The sequence below is a fragment of the Chanos chanos genome, chromosome 7 (assembly GCF_902362185.1).
Source record: "Chanos chanos chromosome 7, fChaCha1.1, whole genome shotgun sequence".
NCBI lineage: Eukaryota > Metazoa > Chordata > Actinopteri > Gonorynchiformes > Chanidae > Chanos > Chanos chanos.
Window position 1 is genome coordinate 39,648,739 of NC_044501.1, and position 16,367 is coordinate 39,665,105.

At 44.8% G+C, this 16,367-nt stretch overlaps 1 protein-coding gene across 1 annotated transcript; it reads left to right on the forward strand.

Moving 5' to 3' along the window:
* Positions 1-7,680: 7,680 nt before the first annotated feature.
* Positions 7,681-15,465, forward strand: kcnj10a (potassium inwardly rectifying channel subfamily J member 10a). The gene is made up of 5 exons (XM_030780121.1): positions 7,681-8,032; positions 8,754-8,965; positions 9,478-9,609; positions 10,208-10,385; positions 15,056-15,465. The coding sequence occupies exons 1-5, from the start codon at positions 7,681-7,683 to the stop codon at positions 15,463-15,465; spliced, it is 1,284 nt and encodes a 427-aa protein (XP_030635981.1).
* Positions 15,466-16,367: the final 902 nt, after the last annotated feature.

Genomic DNA, 16,367 nt, shown 5'->3' on the forward strand with positions numbered 1-16,367 from the left:
TTTCAGTGTACCTTATGTTTTGCCAAGGGAACATGAATGGAAGTGTGTGATGTTCTCATCTGCTTTCTCAACACTCTTTTTCTTCTCAAAGTGGTCTAAGGTGTGTGTGTGTGTGTGTGTGGGGCTTAAACTGAGTTTGGGGGGGGGGGGGGGGGGGGGGGGGGGGGGTGTGTGTGTTGAGTGTGTTCCACCGAGCCAGAGCAGCGACAGCTTGAGAGAGAGAGAGAGAGAGAGAGAGCGGGGGAGGGGGGGGGGGGGGCGGCAGACAGAGAGGGGCGACGGAAGTAGAACAAGAGAAAGTGAAGGTGGGGGTGGAGGTGGGGGTGGGGGGGGGTGGGGACCATGTGACGGAAAAACAAACGGAATGCATTGCCAGAGAGAAGCATCAACAAAGAGAGGGAAGGAGAGGGGGAAGAAACTTCTTCCGACGTAGCTGCGTCAAGCCAAGAAGTGTTCTGACCTGCTCACTTTTTCACCTCTCTCATTTCATCACTCTATCCTGTGCTTTCTTCTACTTCCTTTGAATGTTTTCTTTCCTTCTCATTCGACTGCGCTCCTTGCTGATACACAATTCAGGGCTATTTGATGTCTCTTTGAAGATGTGTTCCAGTCGTACACTACCTTGTAGTAACGGCTAATTAATTTGCTTAGGTCTTTTTTACTTTACTTTTTGATTACTACTCACGCCATTTTATAAAAGACAAATCTCAAAACAAACCTCATGCCATTGCTTTTCATTTCTTTCCTTCCGATTTGAACCATTCTCCCTTAAAACGCAAGGAACTCACTTTCTGTCTTTCTTTAAAACACACACACACACACACACACACACACACACACACACACACATCCTCCCGGGGCCCCGTGCCCGGACGAGGGAACTCCGCGCTCAGCAGGACCTGACACTATTGAGGAACAACACGCGCTGGCAGTTGGGAGGGGCCTCGAGATTGATGCGCGTGTGAAAGGGGTCCAGCAAAATGTCTCGCAGCGCAAACTTATTGTATGAGCGTCCGCGAGGACATTCATGCCTCCACTCTGCGCAACATACTTCACCAAGGCACGCTGTAAATTCAGCTCCCGCCAAAACAAACTTCACATGGGGGATACGATGACAGCGGCTTCTTTTAACATTCTGAGAACCATAAACTTACGCTCACAGGAGTAATATCTAGTGTATGGACACTAAATGAAAATTCTCCTTTGCAAGCACAGAGCGTTTTGTTATGAGGTCAGATGCCTCCTCTCTTGCTTATTTTTTCTCTTCAAAAGGGTAAAGGTTACCGTAACACTCGGCAGATTACATTCCAGTGTCTTGTGCGGCCCAAATCTGTTTCTAAGTTGAGAAATCACTCAAAATGTGACCGAAAGACGTTGAAGCCGAGAAGGGGGTGAACAGTTTAAGCAAAAGAAATAATAATAATAATAATAATAATAATAATAATAATAATAGGCTGATTTGTTGCTGCACAAAATAATTTTTTGTCATTTACGCTCTCGTATGGACCTGCACCTCCCATCCCTTTCAGGCTGTGCACGTGCGCTGCAGTGATACTCTTACTGAAGGCGGGCACGGCACGACCTCAAAGCCATGTCTACATTCTGTCGTTGAAATGCACGAAAATTCGTTAATATTTCAGAGCCGTGAAAGTAATCCATTACCTAGTGTATCATTTTAACTTGAAATATGCGTAGGATATACCTCCTATTCAAACAAGAAGGCGGTATGTAACAGTGCATTACAACTTGTCTACATTAACACGAGAAGTTTACAAAGGTTGAACAGTCGAGGAGTTCTCAACAAGGGATCTATTTACAGTAGGCTACAGTGAACAGAGGGAAAATGTGTGTGTGTGTGTGTGAGAGAGAGAGAGAGAGAGAGAGCGAGAGAGAAAGACAGAGGGGGTGGGAGGAGGAGCGGGGAACTGAATTAATGAATTAAAAGGTCCTGAGACAGAGAAAGAGAGTGACTGAAATTTTTTTTCGTTAGAATGAAAGACAGAGCGAAAACGAGGGGAGAAACACTTCGTTTCGACGTGTCGATAAACCATCTGAAAACTTTCACCACTTGAGAAAAAGAGAGAGAGACAGAGAGAGACAGCAAAGATATCGCTCATCTCATTACATAATAAATCGGTAACATCCGAGCGGGACCGGTACAGACTGACACTCAAGTCTGACTCGAGCCATTGATCAATTTCGTGTTAACTTCTATTTAGATACCTCGTCTGGTGACATTTTTTCTCTGTAATTAGCAATAATTAACAGTCTCAATACTTTTTTTAATCACAAGAATGTAGGGACGAAGATCCATGTAAAAGCAAGTCAACTATGTCATCTCTGGCGTGGTGGACATGTTGACAGCATTGTCAACAACGCGTTGCTTTCTATCGTGATAATTTCCACGTTGATCAGGATTCCGTCATCATCCACTTGATATCTAATGATTCTAGAAGTTCAGAAATTAATTTAGAAACGTTCAAAATTACTCCTTACGAAAATCAACCGGCAAATTCCGTCAAGAAGGTAAGTTAAAACCAACGTTTTAAGTAATTTAGTAGAACTAAAACCACTCGACAAACGCTTAATCATCATTTGGGCCTAACAGATGATTCCAGAAATCAGTTATTTGTTGGACTTAAGTTCCTTCACAGCAGAGACCACCTCTGATACGCATTTGCACAACCAATAACAATTTTCTACTAGTATTCCTAGCTCTAATGTGCTAGTGGAGTGGACATTATAATAACAACATGAAGTCATTCTCTGGCTAGGCCTTCCATTTTAAATCAGTAGCTTTTCGGAGAGACTGATTATGAGTGACTGCTTGCCGGAACAGTAACCTCAGGAGAGATGCTCCAGCATAACGAAACTGACAGATGATGTGAGAGTACTGAAAAAATATGGACCTTTGGGACATTTGTAAGGGAAACATTTGTTCATTTAAGGTTGGAGGAGCATAAGTCGTATTTAGGTTTTGAGAGAGGAAAACTGGGCAGTAATTAAGATTTCCGAGCTTTTATTATTACTGTTATTATTTTTTCAACTTCTCTGATGGTTCCTCTATTTGAGCACTGCTGTTCTCTACGCGCGTAAATTCTCTGATATTGCATTAATGTAGATTGCAGCGTTGATTATGGAAAATGCAAAGTGGTGAATAGTGTGTGGGTTTTTTTGGGGGGGGGAGGGGAGGTATAATATTTAGCCTTGACTTAGATGATTTGAATACACTGAGATATGAAACAACAGAAATTGGAACTTCCAAGTCAAAGCTTACGTGAGGTGTTCATGCAGGGACATGGATTGGGCACTCTGTACTTTCAGAAAGTCACACTTTCACATCTATTGCAGTGAGTTAAGTGCACTTATAACACACACACGCACACACACACACACATGCGCACACACCTGAACTAGCTATCAGAGGACTAAAAAATGCGATAAAACCAATTAAAAAAACCCAAAACACAGTCAGTTACTTGCCTACACACAAATGTAACTCTGTCGGGTAGTGAGAAATTCTCACTGTCGGAGACAGTCCCAACATTGTGTGGGCTCCTCTTTTTTTTTCTCTTTTCTCTTTTCTCTACCTGACCCAATCTGATATGACTCCATGCTTTATCTGGCTAACATAAGAACTGGCAAAGTCTGAGAAACGTTTTAGATTTCTTCTTCTTTTTTTTCCCCCCTCCTCTGTCCCTGGCTGGCCTAATCCAGGGAACCTTATAAGACGCCCTGAAGTGTGAGAGAAAGAGAGAGACTCACACTGCGGTATAAAAAACTAAAGAGTACAAAACATTAACATTCAAACAGCGAGTCGACCAATAAGATGAGACATTTTTAAGGAGCCACCCAATGACCTTGGACACTTAGAGATCTCCGTCCAATAAGATTGTACGTACTGTATTTGTGGTTCCTATGTGGTGCTATTCAGTGAAATATCATGAATGGAAGCTACGCTATGTCGAGCGAAATCCTAGAAAATCTCATAAAATTAATCGCTGGCAACGGCTACAGCACGTGTGTTGCCCAAGAAAAGAGAACTAAACAGAACATCTTTAATACAATGACTGAGATACGTACGGTTGTTTTACCTTGAAAACATATATTATTAGAAGCACCGAGGCTGTTCCTTAGGTGTCTGTGCAACAAGTCACATTCACAATACTGTAAACAATTTTTGAAAAACTCATTTTTGGGGGGACGCAGAATACGCAGAATACGCAGTGAGACAGGTCCAGGTTTTACTGTTCTGTACACCTGTGAAGATTTATTATTTTCGCTGAAGGGATTCTGGATTGCTTTAGAATGTGTATTTGATTAAAAAAGGTCTTATAAGCGTTGTCGAAAGGTTGTTAGGAGGTTGGTGGAGGATTTTGTTGGACTGACGACAAGGATGAAAGAATGTACAACTGTGGAATACTGATGAGTATGTTTTGTTACTGATCTGTTTTCAATCCATCGTTTACATCCTTCCTTCTTTCTCTCTCTCTTTCTCTCTCTCTCTCTCTCTCTTTCTCTTTCTCTTCAGCTCTGTCCCTCACACACACTCACATGTACAGACACACACACTCGTACACACACAAGTTTAAACTCATTCTCTCGCTCTCTCTCTCTCTCTCTCTCTCTCCCTCTCGCTCACCCTCTCTCTCTCTCTCTCTCTCTCTCTCTCACTCTCTCTCTCTCTCCTGCCCTCTCTCTCTCCCTCACTCTTGCCCTCTCTCTCTCGCCCTCTCTCTCTCTCTCTCTCTCTCTCACTCGTATTTTTCAATGGTGGCTTTTGTCTCTTTCATCTCTACTCCAAACAAAGGATTCTTGTGCATACTGGACAGAGAGAGAGAGAGAGTGTGAGAGACCGAGAGAGAGAGAGAGAGAGAGAGAGAGAGAGGGAGAGAGAGAGGGAGAGAGGGAGAGAAAGGGGTAGTGGGAGGAGAGAAAGAAAAAAGAGAGGGAGATCGAGGACAAAGAGAGTAAGTAAACTCGACGGAGAGGAATAATGGAAAGTTTATCTGATCCTCCCCAACTTTTAACATGTTGGTACCGTCAAATCTCTAGCCTTGATATTTCTGTTTTATTATCTGCGATCCGATAAATCTGTGTACAGTATGTGTTTGTGCACGCTTGTTGGTGGGTTACTCAGTAGGGGTCAGAGGTCAGGTGTGTGTACACTCAGCCTATCACACGTGTCTGTACGAGAAGCCCCGCCTCCTCCCCCTTGTTTGTGTTAGTATTCAGAACACAGTGAGCTAGACAGATACCTATTCATGTTCTCAGTATGAGCTCCAGCACAGAGAGAGAGAGAGAGAGAGAGAGAGAGAGAATGAGAAAGAGAGAGAGAGAGGAAGGAAGGACAAGAGTGGAGTACAAGTGAGTGGGAAGAAGGTGTAGTGAGAGGGATGTTTGATACCCTTTTACATCAACAAAGGGAGATAATCCAAAAATGTTTTAATTTTACTGCTGTAAACATCATGGAGCTTTTGAACTCCGCACGCCCAAGTAAATAAACTGAAATGTATCGTCTTTAACCATCTGATAAAATGTGACCTCCGTCCAATCGCAGGTCAGCATATAGTCTTTTAAAGAGAGAGAGAGAGAGCTAGAGAGAAGAGGGAGGGGCAGGGTCAATGAAGAGACCATGTCAAATCTCATTTGCCCCTACTTTTTGTTCTATAAGTTTATGTTTTATTGGTTCCGGAAAACAGAAGCTGTGCAAAACTAAAGGACAGAGTCAGATGTTTACACAAGAGAGAGGGACATGCAGACAGAGAGAGAGAGAGAGAGGGAGAGAGAGGGAGAGGGAGAAAGAGAGAGAGAGGGAGAGAGAGAGAGAGAGAGAGAGAGAGAGAACAATTTTTGTGATGAAGGGATTCACTTTTCATTGTGAACCCCGAAACAGAACCATAATTGTATACAGCTGTCTTTCCTTCTGTCCTATCACAAACACCTTACAGTTCTTACCACTTTGTTGCTAACGGACCTCTTACCAGAACAGTTCAAAAGATGCTGTTTCGTATTAGTTGCTATTAGACGTTACGTGTTAACAAATTAATCTCAGTGACAGACTTAATGTGGAGTCAGTATCTACCTTAAAGCCGCCATTTATTCACATTGTGTAATTGCCAAGTTGCTATTAGACATAATGTAAAAGAACAGTCTATTACAGCAATTTACTTAAATGACACACACACTGTGTACACAACATCTCTAACACAGCTCATATAAAGACAGCCCAGTCTGAAAAGGGTAATCTGACAATAGTCAACGAAGGTGCGGAACGGTTGGACTATTTGATAGATTACCTGCGTGAAGCTGCGTTTAGCGCGAGCGATTCTACGGAAGCTGCGATTTTCCGCCCGGCGAGGGGACAATGAACACTTGCCTCGCTGGCAAGGTGTTCGTATTCCCCGTGGGTACAAGCTTGAGAAACTGAAAAGGAGTGTACGTGGATGAAAGGATGGACAGAGGAACGCAAAAAAAAAAAGAGAAGGATGATGATGATAGAACGTGATAAAGCATGCATCCCTCTCTCTCTCTCTCTCTCTCTCTCTCACTCTCTCTCTCTCTTTTTCTCCCTCTTTTTCTTTCTTTCTGTTTTTTTTTTTATCCTCTTATCCCCCTCATCAGCAATTCCCAGTGTGAGGGGCTTTTCTGGAACCTGCGGATGGAGAATAAGTCACCCTTGTCTGTGTTCATCCTGACCAAGTCCCTGTGACATGGGAGTGAGTCAGCGTTACAAGAGGGCTTTTTTAACTGGGGGGGGGGGGATGCCAGCTGCCCAAACGGTCTGAAAGGAGAGCTTTTAGCGTGAAAAGGCAGCTGCTTTGAATGAAAGGAGCGCTCATTTAAAAGACGCGGCCAGAGAGGGACAGAAGCGGCCGGCCACCAGCCCAGAAACGGGCACAGGATGTGCTTGTGTGTTCAGGGATAGAGACCTCCAGTCTTTTTCGTGTTCTCTCGCCTCGGCACTGCACTGTTCAGAGCTCTCAACATGGACCTCACGTTGTCCTCTCCGGTCTTCTACATCATGTGTAGCCCTCTCACACACACACACACACACACACACACACACACACACACACGTGTGTGCATACACATACACACGTGTGCACACACACAGAGGTGCAAACACACACACACACACACACACACACAGGCACATGCACACATGCACAGATGCAAATACATGCGCACGGGCATGCGTGCACACACACATGCACTCTCTCTCTCTCTCTCTCTCTCTCTCTCTCTCTCTCTCTCTCTCTCTAACACACACACACACACACCATCAATTTGTTGTTTGTTTAGGCCTTTTCATTTTTTGAAGTTGGTTATGATATGATCACTGTTAATTGTGACTGAAGTGATCCACAGTGCATCACATTCAGGGGAACCAAGAACTGTTATAGGTTTACATTGATCATTTAGAATCCAGAGAACCCTCTGGTGTGCTTTGCTAAGAAAAACACAGATAACAGCCATCACGTCCTTTAAATAAAAACTGAGATACATGATGTTAACTTCTCCAAAATTGTTCAGTGTGATACTGAGTAGGGTCAAATGTATGTGTGAATGCATATGTGTGTGTGTGTGTGTGCTAGCGTGTGTGAATGTGTGTTTGAGTTTTCAGCACTTTTTCACTTTGCCTGTCTCCCCGGTTCTTTTTTTCTTTTTTTCTCAGCCATGACGTCAGCAACTCCGCCTTCCTCACGTAGCCCCTCCCCTCAGAAGGTGTGTCACTCCCAAACGCAGACGGACGTGCTGAAGCCGCTGTTAGGTGGGGGAGGGGCCCCAGCCGGGGGGCTGGGGGCGCTGCGCAGGCGACGTCGCGTTCTCTCCAAAGATGGGCGGAGCAACGTGCGGATCGAACACGTGAGTGGGCGGGGCGCTCTGTACCTGCGCGACCTCTGGACGACCTTTCTGGACATGCAGTGGCGTTATAAGCTCTTCCTCTTCTCTGCCACCTTCGCCGGCACCTGGTTCATCTTTGGTGTTCTGTGGTACCTGGTCGCCCTCGTCCATGGAGACCTTCTAGGTGAGAGAAGATAGAGAATTAGAGAGAGAGATAGAGAGAGAGAGAGAGAGAGCGTGTGTGTGTGTGTGTGTGTGTGTGAGAGAGAGAGAGAAATTTATAATTTAATTTTGTGTTTTGTTATGTCTGTATGTTTTTGCGGGTATGTATGTAGGTGTGTTTTTCTTTCTACTGCAAAGTCCACGTTTTGCATGAAATTACGTAACTGGATCTTGGCCACCTGCAGGCCAGGACTGATGCGCCTTACCCAGACAATTTGTTTATTCATCACAATATTTTTCCACAGGAATTTTAATAATGTTTTATTATTTAATGTTTTATTTATTATCATTTTACGTTATATTATATTGTGTTATAAAAGAAAGTATTGAACTGTATTATTTTAGGATCTTTTATGCCTGAATGGAATATCCCTAAAGCATTAGACGTATTCTGCTTTGTGAAGTTCTATTGTCTGGGAACTTATGTAGAATATATTACAGTTGCGAAAAACGCAGTGTAATTCTATGGAGCATTCCGGAATAACGCAGTATAATTCTATGGCGCATTCCGGAATAACACAGTGTAATTCTATGGAGCATTCCGGAATTAAGAGGGATTCAATCCGAGTAGGACGCGTTTCAAAAACAACTGCTTAGAGTGGCGTGCAGGTCTGACAAGGTGACTGTCTTAATCAATTGACCCCTGTGTTCCCCTCTTACCTGTCTCCACCCGCCCCCCTCAGAGTTTGATCCTCCATCCAACCACACGCCGTGTGTCATGCAGGTACAGACGCTGACTGGGGCATTTCTGTTCTCGCTGGAGTCCCAGACCACGATCGGCTACGGCTTTCGCTGCATCACCGAGGAGTGTCCCGTGGCCATCATCCTCCTCATCGTGCAGCTCGTCATCACCATGGTGATGGAGATTTTCATCACCGGAACCTTCCTCGCCAAGGTATTGGTCGGAGAGGGACGGGGAAAACGGCGGTGGCGTCCGGGTTCGGGAGGGACGCTCTTAAAGTCGCGACGGAGCGGACCCTCTGACGTAGCGTTACATCGCGTTCGTTTTGACGTGAAACGGGATACGAACAGGCCGCGTCTGCGTTGAGGCCTGCCGCGTAATTCTCGCGGCTCAGACAGGAATTCAGACGGCTGTCCCAAGCCCCCGATTCTCTGAGATGTTAAATGCATGAACAGAAACGTCAGATAAAAAGGGGGAACCCAGTGACCGTTCAGTTGTTTGTTAGTTAGAGAAAAAAAAAGGTTTATACAACTTTTATGTGATTATTTATAAGCACTTTATAAAGAATTTATTGACAGGTCCATGATCTAGGGCCTATGATCGTTATTTTTCATTATTAGGACTAAACAGCTACGCGTCTGATTGATTTGGCTTCTGTATTGACTGACAGGGTGCCCGAGTGTCTCGGCTGTGATTGGTTTAAACTGGTCTGTGATGTCACGCAGGTGGCGCGGCCGAAGAAGCGCGGGGAGACGGTGAAGTTCAGTCAGCACGCCGTGGTGTCCAATCACGAGGGTCGGCCGTGTCTGATGATCCGCGTGGCCAACATGCGCAAGAGTCTGCTCCTTGGGTGCCAGGTACGCATCGCTTTGTGTGTGTGTGTATGTGTGTGTGTGTGTGTGTGTGTGTGTTTGTGTGTGTCTCTGTGTGTGTGTGTTTGTGTGTGTGTGTGTGTGTGTTTGTGTGTGTCTCTGTGTGTGTGTGTCTGTGTGTGTGTGTGTGTGTGTGTGTGTGTGTTTTTGTGTGTTTGTGTGTGTGTGTGTGTGTGTGTATGTGTGTGTTTGTGTGTGTGTGTGTGTGTGTGTGTGTCTGTGTGTGTGTGTGTTTTTGTGTGTTTGTGTGTGTGTGTGTGTGTGTGTTTGTGCGTGTTTGTGTGTGTGTGTGTGTGTGTGTGCGCGTGTGTGTGTCTGTGTGTGTGTGTGTAAGGATTGGCGTTACTTACGAGCTTGCGTGTTACATACACTTAACTGAGCACATGGTCAATTGTTAGCATGTAACGCTTATCTATCTGTGTATATGGTTAACAGTGTGTACACTTCGTAAATGTACTTGTCAATGTCTGAGTGTTATGTGAATGTGAATGTTGTATTGCATGTGACACACGAACATGACATGTCATGTGACCGTTTTCCGTGTCGGTGACAAAAGTTTGCACGCTTCGTCGTGTTCTGTCAGGTGACAGGTAAGCTGCTCCAGACCTCCCTGACCAAGGAGGGTGAAACTGTTCGTCTGGACCAGAGGAACGTGGTCTTCCAGGTGGACACCTCCAGCGACAGCCCCTTCCTCATCCTCCCCCTCACCTTCTACCACGTTATCGACGACAGCAGCCCGCTGCGAGCCTGGGCCGCCAAGGGTACGAAACCGCGTGTCTGTGTATGTGTGTGTGTGTATGCGTGTGTGTGTGTGAGATTGTCGGCCGCGTACAGAGGGAACGAGATGAAGCGAGCGGATATTGGTTTGTAGACGCAGTTGAAACAGGCAGGGGGACGGTACTGTAGTCGTGGAGGCAAACAGAAGGGCTGTGTTTACATAGGGAGGGAGCGGGAGGTGGGGGGGGGGGTCTGGAAGATTGAGTGATTGTTGTTTAGGAAGAGCAGAGCTGAAAGAAAGTGAAGCTCCGTGTATGCGGATGGGACAGTGAATGGGAAGAAAGAAGCAAGAGGATATTTAGGGCGTCTGGAACAAAAAGGTCTGGCGGGCTGGGGTGGGGGTGGGGGGGGTCACATACTGGCATTATGGGTAGAGGGCAGGATAGTGTGAGCTCTAGAGGCTTCTAGATTGGTATTCATCCAGATTGTGTAAAAAGAGGGAATCTGTTTTGTTGGTCAGATAAAGAGGCTGGAGATGACAGAAGCAAAAAAAATAAATAAATAAAGAAGAAGGGGGCAGACGGATAATTTAATTTCAGAAGAATTGTGGGTAAATTGTTGCGATGTAAAGAGCGGATCTGTGAGATATCGACGGATGTTCATGAGGAACATGTCTTGCAGCTAAAAGGCTAATTTAATTCCCTCAAAATAACAGGGGAAGCTCTGTGTCGTGGTTTAGAGAGGTGGGTGGGGGGGGGAGGTGTTGAGACTGTGTCCAGTTGGGGCAGGACAGTCGGTCAGTAGTGTCTGTGGTTTATGGTGGCTTAGTAGCTCAATTGGGTTGTTTATTATGTGTGTGTGTGTGTGTGTGTGTGTGTGTATGTGTGGGTTTGGGTACATGCTGTTTTTAGAAAAGAGGGGTAGCTGGTAATGGGGGGAGATGTTGGTACAACATCTCACTCTCTCTCTCTCTCTCTCTCTCTCTCTCTCTCTGTGGAATGTATTTTGGCTAGTCTGCCAGGCTGTCTCATTAGGACACAAAGCTGCTCAGTACTGGGTGCTGACATGAGGGCCTGAGATCTTGTTACTGCTGCTCTGAACCCTGGGCCACGTTAACGACAGACAGGGCCCATTACATCCAGACTCTTCTCTTACCTCACTCACTGCTCTGCCTGCCCTGCCCTGCCACTGCTGGGCCTCTGAGTCGCACGGAGAAACACTGCACCACTGCTGCACTAAAACAAAGAAAAAGAAAAAAAATATATATGTATATGTATATATATCTATATGTATATGTACATGTACATGTACATGTATATGTATATGTACATTTATATGTACACTTATATGTATATGTGTATGTGTATGTACATTTATATGTGTATGTATTAACCACACAAAACAGAAACCTAAACTAAAGCAATACATAGGCAATACGATTTAGTCTTTCATTTTCTTCTGTGACTGTGACTTTCACAGAGGTAAACAGTGCAGTGTGCAGCAGGTGATGGAGCTACAGTGAACTGAAGCTGCAGACTGCTGTGCGTTTGCACTAGGATTGCATGTGTTGCCCTGTATACACTGTAGTCATTTTTCTCTGTTAAAATGGTGCCATGTTGTGAGGACACGCTTCAAACCATCACATGTTGTCCTCACGCTTCAGTGCTTTGCATGTCTCTCTCTCTCTCTTTCTCTCTCTCTCTTTTTCTGTCTGTTCGTCTGTGCGAGTGTCTGTCTGTCTGTCTCTTGCTTTCTTTCTCTCTCTCTCTGTTTGTCTGTGTGTCTGTCTTTCTGTCTCTCTCTTTCTCTGTCCTCTCTCTCTCTCTCTTTCTCTGTCTGTTTGTCTGCGTGTATGTCTGTGTCTCTCTTTCTCTCTCTTTCTCTGTGTCTGTCTGTCTGTCTGACTCTCTGACTTTGTACTGTAGATATGACTAGAACAGAACATCTCTCATCTCTGCTCTCTCTCCCCTGTCCTTTAGCACAATCCAATATATGCTGACTGTGTTGGTATAGAAACCACTGCGTTGCAACTAGTGCTGAATTGCATGACAGCATTTACATTGCACATCACACCTTATTGCCCCATAACAGAAACCAGCTGTTGTACCGCTCTGGAAACTGCCACCATGATTACAACAAGAGTTTTAGCTCTTCCTCCTTTGTCAGACTATAAAACGACTTACCTAAGCTCAAAGGGAATACATACCGCTGCCATAACTGTCTTCTCTCCTCAAATATTTATCCATTCTGTCTTCCATTTTTTGTTATCTTTTTTTTGTCAGTAATAATCTCCTCTTCTTTCTTTCTTTTTTTTTTTTCTGTCGCTATTAGTGTCTGTAGTTAAGCCAGACTTCTTCAAGTGTAATTCACCGCGGTAACGTTATATGGTACCGTACTGCGGTTCATAGAACTCTCCAATTACTAATCGTTTCTAATCTCCAGTTTCTAATGCTTTCTAATCTCTAATAGCTCACCATTAGAGCTACATATGCAGTGTGTTCTCATAATGCACACGTTTGTGCAATGTTGTGTTCTTACAGGGGATCATACATTAATCTGACATACAGGGTATCCTTTTTTTTTTTAGGTGAGGACATAATTGGATGTACGCTGCTTGCTACCAAATTGAATGGTAGTGGTGTGCATGTGTGTGTGTGTGTGTGTGTGTGTGGCTTACATTAGCTCAATATGTAAATTTATGATTTTAAAATGATTCCATGGTCCCATACACGTCAGTGTGACATTGTGCTTGAGTATGAGACTTTGAAGAGAGGCTGAGAACTGACAGAAAATGAGAAAAACATCTCACCACAAAAGTCCCCAAATTTCTGAGCTTGAACCACATTTAACCACAAGTAAAGCTCTCTCTCTCTCTCTCTCTCTCTCTCCGTCTCTCTTCATCTCTCTCTGTCTCTCTCTCTCTCTCTCCGTCTCTCTCTCTCTCTCTCTCCATCTCTCTCTCTCTCTCTCTGTATGTGAAAGTGTGGGGAAGACTATATGTGAATAGATGTTTTAGAAAGAATGTGTGTGTGCGTGAGTGTGTGTGTGTGTGTGTTTGTTAGTGTGCATGCATTGATATCTTTCTGGGGTAAGTAAGTCCCGGTTTTATCAGTACTGTTACTACTGATAAAACAAAAAGTGTATGTGTATATGTGTGTATGTGTGTGTGTGTGTGTACGCCACACGTGTGTGTGTGTGTGTGTGTGTGTGTCTGTGAGAGAGAGAGAGAGAGAGAGAGAGAGAGAGAGAGAGAGAGAGAGAGAGAGAGAGAGAGAAGGAGTGTGTGTGTGTGTCTTTGTTTCCTGTGAGCATATGAATTAATTGTGTGAATGAGTCTTTGTGGGATGGTAAATGTATGTCAGTGTGTGATTGTATGAATATGTGAACATTTCTTTTTGTGGGGCAGAGTGTATGTGAATGAGGCCATTTCGGGAGTCTGTGTGTATGACTGTGTTTGTTTATTCCTGCAAAAATATGCATACAGAAACGCGGAGCACTGTGGATGTGTTCAAATGAATACGGAGAAATAAAGGTTTTAGCTGCACATGTATTCTTAACTAGGTGTGTAGCGTTTCCTAAGTAGGGAACCAGTTTCTAAGAACATTGTGCAGTGTAAGCATGTACAAGTCAGTTTGTGTGTATGTGTGTGTGTGTGTGTGTGTGTGTGTCTGTAACAACTGGTAGATAAGAATGTATGAGTACATAGAACTGCACTCATACCAGTAAGTGTGCTTGTGTGGTATGTGTGTGGGTTATGAAACTCTGTGTGTGTGTGCGTGTGCGTGTGTGTGTGTGTGTGTGTTTTTGTTCAGCACAAAATTAGGTCTGGGTTAGAGGAAGGAAGGGATGTTTTTACAGATGACAAATCTAACTCTGAGCGTGGGATGTTGATGCAGGTGTGTGTGTGTGTGTGTTTGTGTGTGTCTTTGTGTGTCTGTATGTGTGTGTACGCGTACGTGTTTGTGTGTGTTTTTGAGTGAATGGTATGTGGACAAGGGAGTGTATGTACATTCTGTATTTAAAAGTTGAGGTGAATACGATAACAATTCACGTAAAAGACAGTGACTCTTGGTATGTGTAAGAGCGCGTTTAATGTAGGCCTCTCCGTTCTCCTACACTGCCTATCGTATAAATAGTGCAACCCTTTCAACAGATTCTCAGTTTCAATCAGGATGTGGGTTTTTAAGATGAGCTACAACGTTTGTTCATGCAGCAGTTACAAAACGAAAGAAGACATGCATGCGGGGCCCCAAAGAAACTACCTTTGATATTTTTAACCTCTCAGGGGCTGAGTAAAAACTACTGTAACTGTTTTTGAAATGAGAGGATCACCAGTTTGGATTCTTTTTTAACCTACTGTTACAGGAAAGGTGAACAGCCGGACGAGAATTTGTCGTAAACTGAAAATAAGCCCTTGCGTGGCGTACCGAGAAAACGAAAAAGGGGGACACTCGTCGTGTTTTGTGTGGGGACATCTTCACTCACCTGTGTGTGTGTGTGTGTGTGTGTGTGTGTGTGTGTGTGTGTGTGTGTGTGTGTGGGTGTGTGTGTGTGTGTGTGTGTGTGTGTGTGGGTGTGTGTGTGTGTGTGGGTGTGTGTGTGTGTGTGGGTGTGTGTGTGTGTGTGTGTGTGTGTGTGTGTGTGTGTGGGTGTGTGTGTGTGTGTGTGTGTGTGTGTGTGTGTGTGTGTGTGTGTGTGTGTGTGTGTTTCTCAGGCGGTGGCTGGACTGATCCAGAACTTGCTGACTTTGAGCTCTTGGTGATCCTGAATGCGACGGTAGAGCCGACCTCCGCGACCTGCCAGGTGCGAACCTCTTACCTGCCTGACGAGATCCTCTGGGGGTACGAGTTTCCCCCGGTGGTCTCTCTGTCCCCGTCCGGAAAGTATGTGGCTGACTTCGCTTTCTTCGACAAGGTGGCCAAAACCAAGACCCCACCTCTCTTCAAACAAGCCCCGCCTCCGAGCCCCCAATCTCCCCGTCACCAAGGCAGCAGCGGGGGTGGAGACGAAGGGGCGGACCCCGAGAAGATGAGATTGGAACAGAGCTATCGGGAAGAGAGGGGGAGGGACAGAGGGCGTGTCCGTGACAGCAGTCCCCTCAGTGTCCGAATCAGTAATGTGTAAACAGACAGAGAGAGAGAGAGAGAGAGAGAAAGAGAGAGAGAAAGAGAGGGAGAGAGGGAGAGAGGGAGAGGGGTTTCCTGTCGATTTCAGCATCTGCCAACTCTTGTTGCTACCAAGCTTGTCTTACCTTTTTGGCACTGTGGCGCCAATGGAGCTGGCAAGTGCTGAAATGGACAGGCACCCAACCTTGAAATGGGAGGGGAGAGAGAGAGAGAGAGAGAGAGAGAGAGAGAGGACTTACATACCTGAGCATAAAGGAAACCACAGATGAGCTTGCTAAAGCTGATACAGACCGAAGACAGAGTCCTTATTAAAAAAAAAACAAAACATATCTCTACATCCGAGTTCTAGAAGGATTCTATAGGAGGGAGGAATAGAGGCATCTTTGAGAGGAACCCAAACTGCCTCAAATAAAGAATCACTGAATCAAAGAGTGTTTGTCAGAGTGAGATCAGCTGCTTTGCACATATGCACACGCACACATACACACACACACACACACACACACACAGACACACATGCACAGACACACACACGAACACACAAACACACAAACACACGACACACAAACAAACACACACACACACACACAGACGAACACAGGACACAGTTGGTTAACTGCTATAGTTTGACAGGCATTGACGGATACAGACTGACAAAGACCAAAACCAAGGGACCAAGGGGGGGGATAAACATAAGGCAAGCATGTGGAGCGGAGGGACAGAAACGGATTTTGTACAGTTGGAAATATTTGTATTTTTCACGCACGGACTCACGCATGAATGAAAAAGGGACCAAGAGGAAGAACTTTTCAAATGGAGAGACTGTCAGACTTTGGTTAAGTCACTATTAAACCACTGTACTGTAGAGAACAATAGATTAAAGATATTCTGTGTAGAAAT

Bases quoted from the DNA above. Each gene is read 5' to 3' on its own strand.
- kcnj10a (XM_030780121.1), top strand. From the start codon at position 7,681: ATGACGTCAGCAACTCCGCCTTCCTCACGTAGCCCCTCCCCTCAGAAG. The intron at 8,033-8,753 runs GTGAGAGAAGAT...CGCCCCCCTCAG, and splicing joins CGTCCATGGAGACCTTCTAG to AGTTTGATCCTCCATCCAAC. The intron at 8,966-9,477 runs GTATTGGTCGGA...GATGTCACGCAG, and splicing joins CCGGAACCTTCCTCGCCAAG to GTGGCGCGGCCGAAGAAGCG.